Source organism: Scyliorhinus canicula, chromosome 2, assembly GCF_902713615.1.
Source record: "Scyliorhinus canicula chromosome 2, sScyCan1.1, whole genome shotgun sequence".
NCBI classification, from domain to species: Eukaryota; Metazoa; Chordata; class Chondrichthyes; order Carcharhiniformes; family Scyliorhinidae; genus Scyliorhinus; species Scyliorhinus canicula.
Window position 1 is genome coordinate 183364433 of NC_052147.1, and position 20209 is coordinate 183384641.

At 47.7% G+C, this 20209-nt stretch overlaps 1 protein-coding gene across 5 annotated transcripts in view; it reads right to left on the reverse strand.

Annotated features, from left to right (window-relative positions):
• The window catches only part of ankar (ankyrin and armadillo repeat containing), a 326309-nt gene that overhangs the window by 60676 nt on the left and 245424 nt on the right, over positions 1–20209 (reverse strand). For 4 of the 5 annotated variants that reach the window (XM_038789171.1, XM_038789172.1, XM_038789170.1 and 1 more), the window contains 2 exons: positions 15935–16093; positions 205–322 (listed from right to left, as the gene is read on the reverse strand). The exons of the other annotated variant lie outside the window; for it this stretch is intronic. In XM_038789171.1, the coding sequence (XP_038645099.1) occupies positions 205–322; positions 15935–16093 (277 nt within the window). The remainder of the gene's footprint in view (positions 1–204; positions 323–15934; positions 16094–20209) is intronic. 5 annotated transcript variants of the gene reach the window in all.

The following is a 20209-nucleotide window of genomic DNA, read 5'->3' on the forward strand; positions in this document are numbered from 1 at the left end:
TGCAATGTGAATAATTCATAAATAAGCTATGAATGAATGCGTGGGAAGGTGGCATATTACTATAAATTTAAATTCTAAAAACGTTAATTGATCTGGGCAGGATCATAGTCTTTTGTTTGCATTTGCATAGGCAGATTTACAATTATAGATATAGATAGATATTTTAGCACAGTTGAAAACAATAAACATAACAATGCATCTTACCTACAACAATGACCGTTGTTGACTTCCCTGACTTAAGCAGATTGACTAAAACCATGATACCTGTAGCTGACAGTGTGACATCATCCTTATCGACAATCACCTTGGCTAACATTATCATCTGCATCATGTGAAAAAGAAATGAATTACTTTCAAATCTTTTATAGCTTATTTCATTGCCTAAGGGTCAAAAAATCGTTGCTCATCCTATTAAAACCTCATGATATTAATTTTATTTTGCAAACTTCATTTGCATATCAACCTCCATCCACATAGTGGGCTGTTAGTCATCGTTTCCAAACTTCAGTGTCAAGGGATGGAATTCTCCCTTGCCCCTGCTGGCGGTTCAATGGTGAGTGAGGTTTTACACCAGCGTGATTTTCTCCTGGTGCCTGCCATGGTGGTTTGGGAAACGGCTGGTGTGAAACTTGATTTGTGTTCTGCGAATGGAATCCAAATGAAGGCCAGACCAGCCACATCCGATTTTCTGCGGCACCAGCAGGCAAACATGCTGGTGCAGAATACCTCTGGAACAACATGGTGTTCAGATGTTCGGACTCACCTGAACAATGCCTGGGGCTGCCTCCGGAGTTCAGGATGGAAGTTGTTAGCAACCCTGGACCCCAGAACACTACAGCAATGGAGAGGTCGGGGTCAAAAGATATGGCCAGTTTTCCCGATGGCTCGATAGCAGGAAATGCTCCATGTTCCCATCCCCGCCACAAGATTTAGTTCCCAGATGAAGAATTCCTCCCAAGAATTTTCACTGTAAGCATATTTACCCACATGAGGTTGTGCATTTGATGCTAGATAGCACATTCAATTGGTTGAGCATCTGATTATTTTTCCCTCTTCAGGTTACAGTGCTTCATTACAATTGCATTTTGTAACCAAAGCAGATTTTCAGAAAAAGATAGGCAACCAGAAATTTTGGGCGGTATTTTCCAGCTCATCCCGCCAGCAGGGCCTTCAAGGCGACACCCCTTATGGTAGGTTCACCAGCAGCAGGGAGAGTGAGCCATATGAAATGCCACTGGAAACGGAAGGTCATGCCGACGGCCCATAGCGAACCACCTCTGCCACTGGGAAATACACCGTTGAGGCAGGTGGAAAATCTCGATCATTATCAACTAAATGAAGATGAGCCATTGTCAAAATACCAATGCAACAATTTTAATAACCAAATGTGGATGCCATCTATGATACTTTTGATACTGGAAAAGTCAAGAGTTTTCTTGTCTTACTTTACTTTGTTCATGGGAGATACATCCTCCTTGTGTAGAAAACGGTGGTGACTTTCCTGGTGGACTATATATGCCATTGATGTCATCTGCTACAGTGCCCATAGCATAAAAGTTAAGAGACATGGTCATCTTGATCCTACAGTACTGTCCATGCTGGTGCTGGCTTGTGATTGTAACAGGTGATAAAGCTTGGTGGCAGTCACCAGCTGCTTTTTTGAAGAGAAGGCACCTCCGAAATTTCTTCTTAGTAAAAGCAATCTGGGAGAAATGTTCCTTGCTAGACCACTGAGAAGATGGCCTCCTGCACAGTACCATCTTGATGCTCTTTCTCCACTTCCAAAGACAGCCCGGCCACATGGTCCATGACTGCAGCAAAGCTACAATTGGGGCAGTCAAAATATTACAGCATCATCAAAATCTGTGATCTTTTGGTGAACTATCCAGTGTGAAAAAACACACCAAAGAAAGGTACAGGAGGTAACCAGTAGCCTGAAATGACAAACCTGTAACTAACCTCTCTTTAATTCTGCATGATCATGGTGAGTGGCTTTAGTAGCTGGATGAAGCCAGGGGTACGATTTATTGAACTATGCCAATACTTTGTCGATGGCAGTAACTCTCTCCCAATACAATCCCTGTTGAAACAACTAATAACTCCTTTAAACCTTATCCCTTGCACCTCATCGGGCAGCACGGTAGCTCAAGTGGATAGCACTGTGACTTCACAGCGCCAGGGTCCCAGGTTCGATTCCACGCTGGGTCACTGTCTGTGTGGAGTTTGCATGCCAAAATTGCCCTTAGTGTCCAAAAAGGTTCAGAGGGGTTATTGGGTTATGGGGATAGGGTGGAAGTGAGGGCTTAAGTGGGTCAGTGCAGACTCGATGGGCCGAAGGGCCTCCTTCTGCACTGTATGTTCTATGTATTCTATGTATTCTTAAACCTATGTTCCCAGGCAATTGACTCTTCCACCCTGGGAAAAAGCTTCTGACTATCTCTCTGCCTATGCCCCTCATAATCTTGTAGACTTCTATCAGGTCGCCCCGCAACCTCTGCCATTCCAGTGAGAACAAACCAGGTTTCTCCAATCTCTCCTTCCAGCTAATGCCCTCTATACCAGGCAACATTCTAGTAAATATTTTCTGTACTGTCTCCAAAGCCTCCACATCCTTCTGGTAGTGCGACGACCAGAATTGAACACTATATTTCAAGTGTGGCCTAACTAAGGTTCTATAAAGCTGCAACATGACTTGCCAATTTTTGAACTCAATGCCCTGGCAGATGAAGGCAAGCATGCCATATGTCTTCTTGACTACCTTGTCCACCTGCGTTGCCACTTTCAGTGACCTGCGTACCTGTACATCTCTTAAGGGTTCTACTATTTACTGTATATTTCCCATTTTATTAGACCTTCCAAAATGCATTACCTCACATTTGTCCGGATTAAACTCCATCTGCCATCACTCAGCCCAAGTCTCCAACCGATCTATATCCTGCTGTCCCCTCTGATGGTCCTCGTCGCTATCTGCAATTTCATGAACCTTTGTGTAGTCCACAAACTTACTAATCAAACCAGTTACATTTTCCTCCAAATCATTTATATATATATTGCAAACAGCAAAAGTCCTAGCACTGATTCCTGAGGAATGTCACTAGTCACAACCCTCCATTCAGAAACGCACCCTTCCACTGCTACCCTCTGTCTTTTATAACCGAGCTAGTTCTGTATCCAGGGATCAGTCTTGTGAACCTCCTCTGGACCCTTTCCAAGGCCAGCACATCCTTCCTTAGATATGGGCCCAAGACTGCTCACAATACTCCAAATGTACATCCCTGCCCTTGTATTCTAGCCCTCTCGACATGAATGCTAATATTTCATTTGCCTTCCTAACTGCCAACTGAACCTGCACATTAACCTGAAGAGAATCTTGAACAAGGACTCCCAAGTCCGTTTGTGATTCTGATTTCTGCAGCATTTCCCCATTTAGAAAATAGTCTATGCCTCCATTCCTCCTGGATAACCTCACATTTTTCCACATTGTATTCCATAGGGCAGCACGGTAGCACAAGTGATTAGTACTGTTGCTTCACAGCGCCAGGGTCCCAGGTTCGATTCCCTGCTGGGTCACTGTCTGTGCGGAGTCTGCACGTTCTCCCCCTGTCTACGTGGGTTTCCTCCGGGTGCTCCGGTTTCCTCCCACAGTCCAAAGACATGCAGGTTAGGTGGATTGGCCATGATAAATTGCCCTTAGTGACCATAAAAGGTTAGGTGGGGTTATTGGGTTACAGGGATAGGGTGGAAGTGAGGGCTTAATTGGTTCGGTGCAGACTCGATGATCCGAATGGCCTCCTTCTGCACTGTAAGTTCTTTTGCCCACTCTCCTAGAGTGTCCAAGTCTTTCTGCAGATCCCCTGCTTCCTCAATACTACCTGGCCCTCTACAGATCTTGGTATAATCTGCAAACTTAGCAACAGTGCCTTCAGTTCATTCTTCCAAATGGTTCATATATGTTGTGAAAAGTTGTGGTCCCAGCACCGACCCCTGAGGCACACCACTATTTACTGGCTGCCATCCTGAAAAAGACCCCTTTATTCCCCCCTCTCTGCCTTCTGCCAGTTAGCCAATCCTCTATCCATGGCGGGATCTTGCCCTGAACACCATGGACTCGTAACTTATTTAGCAGTCTCCTATGCGGCACCTTGTCAAAGGCCTTCTGGAAATCTAAATAATTCACGCCCACTGGTTCTCATATGTCTAAGTTCCTTGTTACCTCCTCAAAGAACTGCTCAAAGAACAGATTTGTCAGACATGACCTCTCCTTGACAAAGCCATGCTATTTTATCATGCACTTCCAAGTACTCCGCGATCTCATCTTTAATAATGGACTCTAAAATCTTGGATTGGTTTATTGTCACGTGTCCTGAGGTACAGTGAAAAGTAGTTTCCTGCGAGCAGCTCTACTGATCATTAAATACATGAAAAGAAAAGAAAAAGAAAATACATAATAGGGCAACACAAGGTACGCAATGTAACTACATAAACACTGGCATTGGGTGAAGCATACAGCGGTGTAGTGCTAATCAGGTCAGTCCATAAGAGGGATGTTTAGGAGTCTGGTAACAGTGGTGAAGAAGCAGTTTTGAGTCTGTTTGTGCGTGTTCTCAGACTTTTGTATCTCCTGCCGATGGAACAAGTTGGAAGAGTGAGTAAGCCAGGTGGGAGGGGTCTTTGATTATGCTGCCCGCTTTCCCCAGGCAGCAGGAGGTGTAAATGGAGTTAATGGATGGGAGGGAGGTTTGTGTGATGGACTGGGTTGTGTTCACGACTCTCTGAAGTTTCTTGCGGTCTTGGACCGAGCAGTTGCCATACCAGGCTGTGATGCAGCCAGATAGGATGCTTTCTATGGTGCATCTGTAAAAGTTGGTAAGAGTTAATGTGGACATGCCGAATTTCCTTAGTTTCCTGAGGAAGTATAGGCGCGTTTATGCTTTCTTGGTGGTAGTGTCGACGTGGGTGGACCAGGACAGATTTTTGTGATGTGTACCCCAGAGGAATTTGAAGCTGTTAACCATCTCCACCTCAGCCCCATTGATGCTGACAGGGGTGTGTAAAGTACTTTGCTTCCTGAAGTCAATGACCAGCTCTTTAGTTTTCTGGCATTGAGGGATAGATTGTTGTCGCTGCACCAGTCCACTAGGTTCTCTATCTCCCTCCTGTATTTTGACTCGTCCTTATTCGAGATCCGGCTAACTATGGTCATATTGTCAGCAAACATGTAGATGGAGTTGGAACCAAATTTTGCCATGCAGTCGTGTATGTACATGTAGTATAGTAGGGGGCTAAGTACGCTGCCTTGCAGGGCCCAAGTATTGAGGACTATTGTGGATGAGGTGTTGTTGTTTATTCTTACTGGTTGTGGTCTGTGGGTCAGAAAGTCGAGGATCCAGATGCAGAGTGATGAGCCAAGTCCTAGGTTTTAGAGCTAGATCCAGCCAAATGCCACCAAAATGTCCATGATACCGCCAATACTTTCCAATGGGTCTGATATGTATAGCAACAAATCGTCTGCATTTACCGAGACCCTATGCTTCACCCCATCAGGGCACTATCCCCCGCTAACGCTTTGGTGCTCTAAGTGCCATTGCCAGTGGGTCTATCGCCAAGGCAAAGAGCAATGTGGGGAGTGGGCATCCCTGCCTCGTCCCACAACACAGCCTAAAATTACCCAAACTCAACCAGTTCATCCTTACACATGCCGCTGGTGCCTGATACAACAACTGGACCCAATCCACAAACCCCTGCCCGAATCCAACCTCCTACAAATATTCCCATTCTACCTGATCAAAGGCTTTCTCCGCATCCATAGCGACTGCCACCTCCAACTTCCGCCCCTCCAAGGTCATCATTATAACATTCAACAGACGATTAACGTTAGCCGACAGATGCATCCCCTTTACAAAGCTCGATTGGTCTTCCCCTATCACTTCCGGCACAGGCCAAGATCTTCGCCAACAACTTGACGTACACATTCAGCAGTGATATTACACAGTAAGAACCACACCACTCCGGGTCCCCTTATTTCTCTTAAAAATTAAAAAAAAATTAAAAATCCACCCGGATCAATATGAAACCCCCCTAATCGCTGCCACAGCGTGGCGACCAAGACCTCTCCTGTGTGGGGACCCCCACCTAGTCACATACCTCCTCATCCACTAGCAACCCTACATCCAGCCTCCACGGCGGGTGCTATCCCCGCCCCCAGTCTACTTGCAAGTCCACCCAATGGTGTTGCGTGGTCTGACACCATGATCGCCGAGTACCCAGAGGCAACCACCCCCGCCGATAATGTCTTATCCACTACAAAAAAATCAGTCCGAGAACACAGCCTGTGCACATGGGAGAAGTACAAACATTTCTTAGCTCTTCTTCCCAAACCTCCACGGGTCCACCCACCCCATACGCTCCATAAATCCCTTCAGCTCCTTCGCCACCGCCGACGCTCTCCTCGACCTCAGGTTTGACCGGACCAACCTTTGGTCAATGACCATATTAAAGTCCTCACCTCCATAATCATTTGGTGCGAGTCCAGGTCCGGGATATTCCCCAGCACTCACCTCATAAACTCTACATCATACCAATTTGGGACATAAACATTTACCGGGACCACAGGCATTCCCTCCAGCTTCCCACTCACCATCATGAACCTTCCCCCGAATCAGCTACTGCATTCCCCACATCAAACGCCACCCATTTATTTACCAGCACCACCACCCCCCGCATCTTCATGTCTAATCCCGAATAGAAGACTTGCCATCCCCACCCACCCTTTCCTTAGCCTTGTCTGATCCCCGATCGTCAAATGTGTTTCTTGTATAAAGGCCACGTCCGCTTTCAAGCTCCTCAAGTGCGCAAAAACACGCAACCGTTTAACTGGCCCTTTCAGCTCCCACACATTCAATGTGACCAGCCTGTTCAGAGGGCACCCAGCACCCCATCCCCTGTCGATCAACCATACCTTTTCTTAGGCCAGTCCCTGGCCCAGGCCATGTGACCCTCCAGGCCCACCCACAGATGTCCACCCTCCCATGCTACACCATAGCAACCCCTCTTCCCCATTCCCTTAAACCAAATAACTAGCCCATCCTCCTCTGCAACACGAGCCACTTGATCACTCCCACCGCACTCCCATTAACTAGCCCGTTCAGCTAGCCTTGCAGCTCCGGCCCAAGGTGCCTACCCGCTGCTGATCCCCCCACCCTGCCCACCCCCCCTCCCCCGCACACACCTCACAAGCAACAATGAAACAAGAACAAAAAAGTGCATTCACTCTCAATTGCGACAAAACATCTCGAAGGAGAAAAGTTCGCCAACAACTTGTAGGGTGGTTGAAATAAAGATACAAGAAAAAACATTCTGAAAAGACACCCATCTCCTCACACCTCCTCCACAGTTCAATGTCCTCCTTCTCCTGTCGTTCTATTGTCTCTTAAAAGCTCCATCGCCTCCTCTGGTGTTCCAAAATAGTGCTCTCGGCTATTAAGAGTCAGTGGGCCAGATGCAACATCCCAAACTTCACCCTCCTTTTAAAGAGGGCAACCTTCACCTGATTAAACCCGGCTCTCCTCTTTGTCCGGTCCGCGTCCAGGTCCTGGTATCACCAAAGCTTGCTTCCCTCCCAGGTGCACCTCCTGATCTGCCTCACCCATCTCAGTATCTTCTCCTTGACACGGAACTGGTGAAGGTGCACCACCATCGCCTCGGTGGCTCATTCTCCTGCGGCTTCCTCATAAGCACCCTGTGCCCTCGGTCGACCTCCAGGGGCCAGTCAAAGACCACCTCCCCCATCAACTTCTCCAGTACCTTGGCCACATACGCGCCAGCGTCCACTCCCTCGATGCCTTCAGGCATCCCTACGATTCTTAGGTTCTGCTGCTGGGAGCGGTTCTCCAAGGCCTCCACCTTCTACTTTAACCGCTGCTGAGTCTCCCGCGTCACACCTCTCTCGGCCGACAGCGAGGCAAGCTGCTCCTCATGCTCCCCCACCGCCTCTTCCATTTTATGAATAGCTTGGCCCTGGGACTCCATCCTCTCCTCGGCCCGGTAAATTCCCAATTTTAACAGCCTTGGCTAGGTCCTCCTGGGCCTCCCTCCCCTGTTGGCTAAACCTTTCAGTTAAAAAGTCCACCAGTCGCTCCGTCAACCACTGGTCAGACAGGACAGGCCCTTTACCCTCCACCATCTTGATCTGTGGTGCATTTAAAGATTATTATGTAAGGCTGCAGACTTAGGCTCCGATTTCAACCTGGCGCTGTTGGCATACAGTGCGACCCCGCTGTCCACTGGGTCGTCTCCAGCGCAGCTTCTCATGAACTGAACACTGCGAACGATGGTTCCAGCCATCCACATTCCAGACCTTGACAACTTCCCGGTCATACAGAAGATATGCTCCAACTGTTCCCTTCTTCTCGACCCATTTTTGGTCCGTGAATCCATCCAGTAGAATCTAACTTTTCGCGAGCCAGTCCTACACCTCTTTTCCACAAAACAACCACCCGATGAGGTCCAACTTCCTCAAGAAAAGGTCCAAAAAATAGCCTCGAGCGGGAGCTACCAAATGCGCAACCACTCACACCATGGCTGCCACCGACGTTCCTGTGATATTCTCATTAACCAGTAGTGCAACTCCCCCACCCCTTTTACATCCTCCTCTATCTCACCAGAAACGTCTGTATCCTGGAACATTAAGCTGCCAATTCTGTCCTTCCCTTAACCAAGTCTATTTATGACAATAACATCATAGTTCCAAGTACTAATCCAAGCTCTAAATTCATCTGCCTTATCTGTTACAGTTCTTGCATTGAAAAAAATGCACTTCAGGCCACCAGACCGTCTTTGATTAGAAACCAAGCCCTGCCTGCTCTTCCTCTGAGTTTTATTGGCTGTCTCTAGTTCCCCTTCAGTTAATTCACCTTTGCTTTGGTACCCACCCCCTTGCCAAGCTAGTTTAAGTCCTCCTGTGTGACACTAGCAAACCACCCGGCCAGAATATTTATGCGCCTCCACTTTAGATGCAACCCGTCCTTCTTGTACACGTCCCACCTGCCCCAGAAGAGATCCCAATGGTCCAGATATCTGAAACCCTCCTACACCAGATTTTTAGCCACGTGTTGAGCTGTCTTCCTATTTCTAGCTTCACTGGCACGTGGCACAGGGATAACCCTGAGATTACAAACCTAAAGGTCATACTTTTTAAACTTTCTACCTAATTGCTGCTGAACTGGCATCCTTTTTACTCCATGGATTGTTTCAAAAGAACAGGATATCAGAAGTGGCTTCCTTTTCGTTTCATAGACTGTTCCAGAGTATATTGGAGGCCATTGATAAAACGTGTTTACTATGTAATCTGTGATGTGTTGGGTAGGCTGGGTCCATGTGGACTGCGTTTGATGCAGTGTAGAGAGAGACAGAGTTCTAACACTTGAGATGCAACACGATTTTATTTAACATCTAACTATTTTACATGTTCAACTGAGGCTTCACACTATGCTGACTTGACGGGAGACCTGAGGCCAGCCTGACCAGACTAACTGACTACCATATGGTGTTTGCACTGGCTGCTGCTCACGAACTCTGACTGTCTCAGAGGCTGGATCCCCAGAGAGAGGGAAAACTGGTGCCCTCTGGCTTTATAGTGGTTGTGTCCTGTCTAGTGATTGGCTGCTGTGTTCTGTGTGCTCACTGGTCATCCTGTGTGTCAATCACTGCCTGTCTGCACTCCATCATACACATGGATGTATATTATGACATCTCCCCCCCACTTTTTTTGTGAAGTTTGTGTTCAGGTAATAAATATTGAGGTGCGTGTGCGTGAAGATGTGTATATGTACATGACTATATGCAGAATATGCTAATTTATATACATAGGAAGGTGTCACTAGTGCAGATATAGGGCAGCTAAAGCAGTAAAATAAACAATATTTACAGATGTCAAAACGATGAGGTAACAAAGTTATGCAACATTCAGTCTATAAGTTTAGTCTCTGTGGCGGGCGACGAATTCTGGTTGACCGCCTCAAGGGTGGATCAGGGGCCGCCTGCATTTGGACGGGCGGGACTGCCTCCAATGCGGTGGTTTCAGAGGTCGGCAGGATAGCCGGTAGATCAGTGGCCTCATGGCAGGGCGCGTCCGGAGGAAGCAGTGTGTGAGGTGGGACATCACGGTCGGGTGGCGGGCGTGGAAGTCTGTGCAGTGCCCGCCTGTTGCTCTGGAGGAAAGATCCATCAGCCATGCGAACGAGGAACGATCTCGGGGCCACTTGCTTGACCACCACAGCTGTGGCGGAACAGCCACCGTCAGGCAGCTGAACACAAACTCGATCAGCTGGGACCAGCTCGGGGAGATCCGTGACATGAGCGTCGTATGCTGATTTCTGTTGGGCCCGAGACTGCTGCATCTTCTGTATGACCGGGAAGTTGTCAAGGTCTGGAATGTGGATGGCTGGAACCATCGTTCGCAGTGTTCGGTTCATGCAAAGCTGTGCTGGAGACAACCCATTGGACAGTGGAGTCACTCTGTATGCCAACAGCGCCAGGTTGAAATCGGAGCCTGAGTCTGCAGCCTTCCATAATAATCTTTAGACGATGTGGACCCCTTTCTCGGCCTTCCCATTTGACTGTGGGTAGTGGAGGCTGGATGTGACGTGCCGAAAGTTGTATAGACGGGCAAAATCAGACCACTCCTGGCTGAAAAAACACTCATCACCGTGAGTGGTATCCCATGTCTGGCAAAAGTTTCCTTGTATGCCTTGATCACCGCCGCCGACGTGAGGTCAGACAGTCTGACCACTTTGGAGTAATTGGAAAAGTAGTCAACTAGGAGGACATAGTCACACTCCTTGGCATGGAACAGGTCAACACCGACTTTGGACCATGGGGAGGTCACCATCTCATGTTGCTGCAGAGTTTCTTTAGGTTGAGCCGGCTGAAGTTTTTGACACGTAGGGCAATTGAGGACCGTGTTGGCAACGTCCTGGCTGATGCCCGGCCAGTAGACTGCCTCTACGTCGACATTTCTCGACCCCCAGGTGACCATCGTGGATTTGGCTGAGCACCATAGCTCACATGCTCTGCGGGATCACAATTCTGTCAAGCTTAATGAGGATACCATCCACCACCGTCAGATCGTCCTTGACATTGTAAAACTGGGGACACTGTCCCTTCTGTCAGCCATTCGTGAGGTGCTGCATCACCCGCTGGAGCAGAGGATCCTTGGCCGTTTCCTCACGAATTTGAATTACTCCCTCATCTGAGGCCGGAAAGTTGGAGGCACAGAATTGCACCTGCATGTCTATTTGACATACTGTATCAGTCTGCTCATAGACCTGGAAAGTGCATCTGCAACAATGAGCTCCTTGCCCGGAGTGTAAACCAGGTCAAAATCGCAGTGGCGTAGCTCGAGAAGGATGCGTTGTAACCGTGACGTCATGTCATTGAGGTCTTTTTGGATTATGTGAACCAATGGCCTGTGGTCCGTCTCAACCATGAATTTAGGGAGGCCATACACATAGTCGTAGAACTTGTCAATTCCCGTTAGGAAGCCCAGGCATTCCGTCTCAATCTGAGCGTGTACCGTTGCTCAGTGGGCGTCATGGCTCGAGAGGCATATGCAACTGGGGCCCAGGAGGAGGAATCATCCAGTTGGAGGAGCACCACCCCAATACCGTCCTGGCTCGCGTCAGTGGATATTTTTGTCTCCTTGGCGGGGTTGAAAAACGCCAGCACCGGGGTTTTGGTGAGTTTTGCCCTCAGCTCACGCCATTCTTTCTCATGAGCGGGTAGCCACTGGAAATCCGTCGACTTTCTGACAAGATGGCGAAGGGTTGTGGTGTGGGGAACTTCCCAAGGAAGTTGACCATCCCTAGAAAGCGGAGGACCGCCTTCTTGTCCTCTGGGGGCTTCATGGCGTTGATCACCGAAACCTTGTCAGCATCCAGCTGCACGCCTTGCTGTGAGATGTGGTCGCCAAGGAATTTGATTTCTGATTGACCGAATGAGCATTTGGCTCTGTTGAGTCGGAGGCCATGCTCATAGATCCTGTGGAATACCTGCTTGAGGCGATCGATGTGTTCTTGAGAAGTTGTGGACCAGATTATGGCATAGTCGATGTACACTCGCACCCCCTCGATGCCCTCCATCATTTGTTCCATTATACTGTGAAATACCTCTGAGGCAGAGATGATGCCTAAAGGCATTCGGTTGTAGCAGTAGTGACCGAACGGGGTATTGAATGTGCACAGCTTGTGACTGGACGCTTCCAGCTGTATTTGCCAGGACCCCTTGGAGGCGTCCAGCTTCGTGAGGAATTTGGCATGAGCAACTCGCTGGTTAACTCTTCTCGTTTTGGTGTCGGGTAATGTTTCCTCATGATGTTGCGGTTTAAATGTTTGGGGTCGATACAGATTCGAAGCTCCCCTGACGGTTTCTTGACGCAAACCATGGAGCTAACCCAGCCCGTGGATTCTGTGACCTTTGATATGACGCCCTGCTCCTGGAGGTCTTGCAACTGCTGCTTGAGGCGGTCCTTGAGGGGTGCCGGCAACCGACGCGGTGCGTGAACCACAGGGGTGCCGTTTGCTTTCAGCAGGATTTTGTATCGGTATGGGAGTGTGCCCATACCTTCGAACACGCTATGGTATTACGCTATGATGTCATCAATTTGAGCCTGGAAGTTTTCATCAGGTGAGGCCGTCGCCTGTGAGGATGACATGGTGTGGACTCGCTGAACCAGGTTCAGGAGTTTGCAGGCCCGAGCACCGAGCAGGGAAGCTCTGTCAGGTCCTACGATCTCAAATTGCAGCGTCGCTTTAAGTGACCTATTGGACACCCCAAGCTGGCATGAGCCACTGGCAGCAATGGCATTGCCATTATAGTCAAGGAGCTGACATGCCAGTGGAAGAATGCTTGGGTTTGACACCGATGGTGTCGAGATCGGATTTCGAAATGAGGTTCGCTGAAGCGCCGGTGTCCAGCTTGAAACGGATGTGAGCCTTGTTAACTGTAAGGATAGCACATCACTCATTGTCCGGATCAACGTTCAGGATTGGGAGGTGTTTCACCATCTTTGAGAAAAGCAGTGCATGCTTAGTAATGATGCCCACCCGGAATGGGGATTAGAGGCACTCGCCGTCAGGATCTGGTGGGCTGTCGGGGTCGGAGTCTGGCACGGCCTGCTGTACCGAACAGATGTTTCTGCGCCGTGGCTGGGATCGCTGGATGCTGGGCAGTGGAGCAGATCTGCACAGGGCTGCGTAGTGGCTAAGCTTGCCACACTGTAGACAGTGTAGCCACCTGGGGTGGCCACGTCCCAATTTCAAAATGGACACTTGCAGAGAGTAAAGGGAAAATTGGACAATGCTAAGAAAACAAGCAGGTGCAAGGTTTGTCTGTGGATTGGAGTTTGCAACTCCCAGACAAGACTGATACTACAAGCCATTAGCATATTAATGAGCTATCTCCGGGGACAAAAGAGAAACATTTAAGCAAACGATACCAGAGCAGACTCCCCAGCGCCAGTGGAGACTAAAACAAAGGTAGGCCAACGGTCAGCGATCAGGCAGCCACCCCTTTATTGGAGAAAATCAATACAGATGATTAGGACATGGTCCAATTAATTGGGGCCAAGTTCAAGGACCGCCCAAAAGAGCGTGAAGCCCCTTTGGGGTATAAAAAGGAGCCCCCAAGACAGATTGCTCTCTTCTTCTTCTTCATCATCTTGGCCTTGGCTCTCAGCGACGAGAGACCCGCCAAGCACCAGACAAGTAAGTCTAAAGTCAACGCACGCTACGAGATAGGCGCTCCTAGCTACTATTCTATACAAGTTCGATGCCAGCAGCCTCAGAACCGGACAACGGCCATTGTTCCTCTGACTGAATGGGCACCCGAAGCTAAGTATAGGCTTTTAGTAGTAGTGATAGTTTAATGAGTAGAGTTTGTGCATGAGTATAATTGACTGTGTGTAAATAAATGTGCATTGATTTTGAACTTACTAACTGGTGTATTGAGTCTTTGATCAGTATTTGGTTTTGAACCTTGTGGCGGTATCGAAAGGATACCTGGCGACTCTTGAGCTAGCATAACTAAAACAGAGCAAATTAAGGAGAGAGCACAACGAGCAACAACAACATCGTGATTTTGCCGGACATTGCCGCTTTAAATGGGCGGAGCCACAATTTGGACACGTCGTGATGCCAACGTCAGCGCGTTCTGTGCGTCAACGCGCATGCGCAGTGCGGTCGAATGACGTACGCACCTGCGCAGGCTGGTCGTCATTCTTGCCGTCCCCTCGGTCGTGACACGCATGCGCTGGAGCACGGGAAAAGCGTGCGAAATGGCCACTCTCATCAAGACTCAGGCCCTGCATTTATGTGATGGCCTGCACCCGTTCTGCCTCATGGGGGTTTAGCTTTGCCATTTCTGCCGCCCTGATGTGGGAGTACTGGTTGTAAGCATGCTCGTGGAGAACGCACGTTTCGATGGCGATGGTGAGGGTGAGCTGCTTGACTTTCAGGAGCTGCTGGCGAAGGGAATTGGAGAGGACCCCAAAAACAATCTGATCCCGGATCATGGAATCTGTTGTCGAGTCATAGTTACATGACTGCGCGAGGATGCGGAGATGGGTCAAAAAGGACTGAAAAGGTTAATTCTTACCGTGAAGCCTCTGCTGGAAAATGTACCGTTCAAAGTTCTCATTCACCTCAATGTCGCAGTGGCTGTCGAACTTCAGCAGGACTGTTTTAAATTTCGTCTTGTCTTCGCCTTCAGCGAATGTAAGGGAGTTTAGATGTGGATAACGTGGTCCCCGGCTGTCGAGAGGAAGAGTGCGATCTTCCTGGCATTCGATGCGGCCTCGAGGTCGGTGGCTTCGAGATAGAGTTGGAACTTCGGTTTGAAAATCTTCCAGTTTGCACCGAGGTTGCCGGCAGAGGAGGGCGGACGCTGTCCATGTTACCGGATGGCTGATTGCTGGTCAACGCTGATTATCTCAAGGTGAGTCCGTCAATTCTCAGCATCCAGACCTGGTACCATGATGTGTTGGGTAGGCCGGGTCTATGTGGACTGCGTTTGATGCAGTGTAGCGAGAGACAGACTTCCAACACTTGGTGAGATGCAACACGATTTTATTTAACATCTAACTATTTTACATGTTCAACTGTGGCTTGACACTATGCTGACTTGACTGGAGACCTGAGGCTAGCCTGACCAGACTAACTGACTACCACATGGTGTTCGCACTGGCTGCTGCTCATGAACTCTGATTGTCTCAGAGGCTGGATCCCAAGAGAGCGGGAAAACTGGTGCCCTCTGGCTTTATAGTGTTCGTGTCCTGTCTTGTGGTTGGCTGCTGTGTTCTGTGTGCTCACTGGTCATCCTGTGTGCCAATTACTGCCTGTCTGCACTCCATCATAGACATGGATGTATATTATGAGAATCTGCTGACCATGCATCTTGTGTGCCTCAAAAACATGGGCAAGTTAGCTAACCTAAATCCCATCATGCATTGTGCTCACTGCTTGTAGCCAAAGTTTACATGATTATCACTGCTATGTCCTAAAATACAGGTTGAATGGTTAATAATGATTACCCAGTACACTTTCTATAATTAATCTCAATCCTTAATAAACTAATTTATGTAAAACTATTCTAGTGGCATCCTAGCTATTCAGTTTTAAGAGGTCTCATCGCTGGAACCCCCCCCCCCCCCTCCCCTTCACACTCTTGACACTATTGGGTAAGCATGATTCAATATAGTTCGTGGTGCACTTTCAGCACAAAATGTGTCCATGCTATCTGTCTGCCATGTTGTACATTTAGGAAGCCATTTAGTGTCCCAAAATGGGCACACTGCAATTGAATAGGACGTACAGGTGTTTGGGCAATGCTAATCAGATAGATTAATTGGTTAACACAGGTGATTGTTCTCCTGGAAGAATACCTGAAATGCAGCATTTGCCTGGGTCACCTCTTTTGAGGACTGCAGAAGATTCTGGAAAACTGACATTTGAATACCCCCAGCTTCACGTATCATGTGCTCTTGCTTTGGATTGTTGAATACAAAGAGGGCTAATGCACTGGCTGCTCGTAAACATATGTCCTGAAAGAAAATCAGGCAAACAATAGTTTAGGGCAATAATACTTCACTTGGCAGTCAATTCAGTAAGAGCAGAAATATTTAGAGCCTTACAATTAATTTAATTGATAGTGGATATTTTCAGTGAAATGAATAGATTCATTTTTATTAACTGACATAAAGTTTTGTACTTCTGAACTCTACTTAACTTAATGAGAAATTCATATTCTTTTGTAAGAGTCTTTCCTGTTTATTTCCTATGTTCCCATTTCTTTTATGTTATTTTATTATTTTGGTCCATGGACCCATAATCGGAATGTGCCTTTAAGCAGAGGACTCAAGGTTGAAGCAACCTGGACACTGTTCCCAGGTTGTGTTTTATCCAGACTCCTCGGCACCAAGTGGATCTTAGGAAACAGGTTTGGAAGGAGTCAGACCAAATGGTTGGCTGGCACCCTGTGGATTGGCAAGGGACAGTGTTCTGCCTGAAAATGGTTGGTGATTGGTTCCTGTGTAATGCTTTCTGAGATAATTGGACAGAAGTGTTTAGACCTCGGAAGCGAAAGGAACACTCTCTCTCCTGCCTGTTGAAGTCCTTGCCAGAGAAACCCATCTCAAGCCTAGAAGGAAGTATCAAAATGAATGCTGAACTTCAGAAAGACACGAACAATAAATCATCCCAGAGCATCAAAGATCTTTATCCATTTATTTTATAAATATTTTCTTTCCCTTTCCACCATCCTTTACCCTCTGTGTTGTTTGTATGTTTAGAGAGTGGGGGGTAGTTAGAAAAAGGGGGTGAGATTGGGAAAGGGGTATTCGATAGTCAGTTACATTTTCTGTCTGTTTAATTTTAATACTATACATAATAAAAGGTACTTGTGTTAAAGTTACAAACCTGGTGACTGCAGTTTATTGGGCTCAGCGAAGAACCTCAGATATTTTAAATAACATTTTGTTTTACCTGTGTTGTAACTCAGAGTCGAGTGGGGCGGAAATTGACAGCGCACTAGCGCAGGATACTTTGATATAATGAGCACTTTAGATGTGTCCCGGTCATCCATAAATGTTGCAACACTCCTATTTCGAATCGGATCTGATGAACTTGTGAAGTGTCCATGCAACCAGCTGCTCGCTGTAATTTACATTTGCTATATTCATTTCCATATACTATATTCATTTCCTTTTTAGTAAATTGACAATGCACACTATGAATATTTCACTATATGTTGCTGGAAATTTTGGATAAGAACATAAGAACTAAGAGCAGGAGTAGGCCACCTGGCCCCTCGAGCCTGCTCCGCCTTTCAATGAGATCATGGCTGATCTTTTGTGGACTCAGCTCCACTTTCCAGCCCGAACACCATAACACTTTATTCCTTTATTCTTCAAAAAACTATCTACCTTTATCTTGAAAACATTTAATGATGGAGCCTCAACTGCTTCAATGGGCAGGGAATTCCATAGATTCACAACCCTTTGGGTGAAGAAGTTCCTCCTAAACTCAGTTCTAAATCTTGAGGCTATGACCCCTAGTTCTGCTTTCACCTGCCAGTGGAAACAACCTTCCCGCATCTATCCTATCTATTCCCTTCATAATTTTATATGTTTCTATAAGCATTCTTCTAAATTCCAACAAGTACAGTCCCAGTCTACTCAACCTCTCCTCATAATCCAACCCCTTCAACTCTGGGATTAACCTCGCGAATCTCCTCTGCACACTCTCCAGGCCAGTACGTACTTTTGCAGGTAAAGAGACCAAAACTGAACACAATACTCCAGGTGTGACCTCACTAGCACCTTATACAATTGCAGCATAACCTCCCTAGTCTTAAACTCCATCCCTCTAGCAATGAAGGACAAAACTCCATTCGCCTTCTTAATCATCTGTTGCACCTGTAAACCAACTTTTAGTGACTCATGCACTAGGACACCCAGGTCACTCTGCACAGCAGCATGTTTTAATGTTTTATCATTTAAATAATAATCCCTTCTGCTGTTATTTCTTCCAAAATGTATAACCTCACATTTGTCAATATTGTATTCCATTTGCCAGACCAAAGCCCATTCACTTAAACTATCCAAATCCCTCTGAAGACTTCTAGTATCCTGTGCACTTTTTACTTTACCACTCATCTTAGTGTCGTCTGCAAACCTGGACACATTACACTTGGTCCCCAACTCCAAATCATCTATGTAAATTGTGAACAATTGTGTGCCCACCACTGACCTCTGAGGGACACCACTACTTCCTTCTTTACAATTTTCTCTCCATACCGCTCCTCTGAAAATGGCTACTCATGTGGAGTTGCAGAACAAACACATTGTTAATTCTGAGTGGATAGGGACCTCCGGTGGCGGCCATGAAGGAGTAGGTTGCACATTTGATAGCTCCCGCCTGTGATGGACTTTTGGATCTTTTTCTCCTGTTTTTTCCTGATTTTATTGGATAAATCGGTGAAGAGTGAGACAGTGAGGAGAAATCCCCCTCCAGTTTATGGAGAATTGGACCACAAGTGGCCGTGTGAGGAGACAAAATTCTACAAGGAAGACGCGAGCAGAGCTGGCAATGTGAGAAAGCGTTGCGGAGAACCATGGTCATGGGGAAACGGCACAGTGGTCGACGGAGCAGCTGTTGAAGTTTTTTGAAGAATGCTTCGCCAAGCTTAAGAAGGACACGCTGGACCCGATCAAGGCTTTGAATGATCAGGTGGTGCAGAATCAAGAAACCCATGGACGTGCGATCCAGGGGGTGGAGAAAAAGGTGTCCGAGCACGAGGAATACATAACCGTGCTGGAGACTAAGGTGGAGATGATGAATGACCGCCAGAAAAGAATGCAGGAGAAGCTGGAGGACCTGGAGAACAGGTCCAGGAGGCAGAACCTGAGAATCGCCGACCTCCCTGAAGGCAGTGAGGGATCGGATGCGAGAGCCGATGTAACAAACATGCTGAAGAAATTGATGGGGGCTGAGGCGTTTTCTTGGCCCCTGGAAGTGGATAGAGCGTACAGAGCCCTCGCGAAGAAGCCCCGAGCGAACGAGCCATCGAGGGCAATGTTGGTACGTTTGCACCGATTCCTGGACAAGGAACACATTCTGCGGTGGGCCAAGAAAGAATGGAGCAACAGGTGGGAGAATTATGAGCTGTGCATTTATCAAGACCTGCCGCTGATTTGGCCAAGAAGCGAACCGGGTTTACTCGAGCAAAATCGGCCCTCTTTAAGAAGGGGGTGAAGTTCAAGACGTTGTACCCAGCCCATCTGTGGGTCACGTATGAGGAACGGGAGTTTTACTTCAAAACATTAGATGATGTATTGACTTTCATCAAGGAAAAAAGACTGGATGTGAACTAAAGACACTGAATGCTTCGAGAGTATTGCAATGGTGATTTGTTGACAATCACTTTTGTGTTGGTTTGAATAAGTAATGTTGCGTGCAATAAGGGGCTGTTTCGATGGCTAAAGATAACTTTGTCTTACTGGGAGCTGGTTCGATGGGGGGGCGGTTTCTGTGGTTGTTTTTTCTGTGGTTGTTTTTCCACTGTTTTTTCTGATGTTTGTTTACTGGGGAATGTGATGCTTTGAATATGTTTGTCCAAGTGGGGAGAGAGGGGAGAGAACAATGGAGAGACAGATTGTTTGGTGCCATGGGTGGGAGCTATCAAGTCAGCTTGGTCAGCTGACTCACGGAAGCACAGTGGGGGGCGAGCAGGTGTTAAGCTGGAGCTTGATATGGGGGTTGGGTTTCTGGTGCTGTTACCGGGGGTGGGAGGGGGGGGGAGGGAGAAGGGGTGGGGGAGCTGCTTTGCTGACATGGGAGGAACTGTCACTCGGGGGCAAATGGCAGGTTGGGGACGGCGAATGCCAGAGGGGGGGCTCGAGGAGGCTGGGGGCGTGAGCTGGAGGCTAGCATAAAAAGGGTGATGGCGAGTCGGGCGAGGGGGGTGGGTGGCAGGAAGCCCCCCGACCAGGCTGATGACATGGAACGATAGAGGGTTGAATGGGCTGGTCAAGAGGGTTTGCCTGTTTGCGCATTTGAGGGGGCTGAAGGCGGATGTGACAATGTTACAAGAGACACACCTAAAGATTATAGACCAGACTAGATTGAGAAAGGGTTGGGTTGACCAAGTATTCTATTCA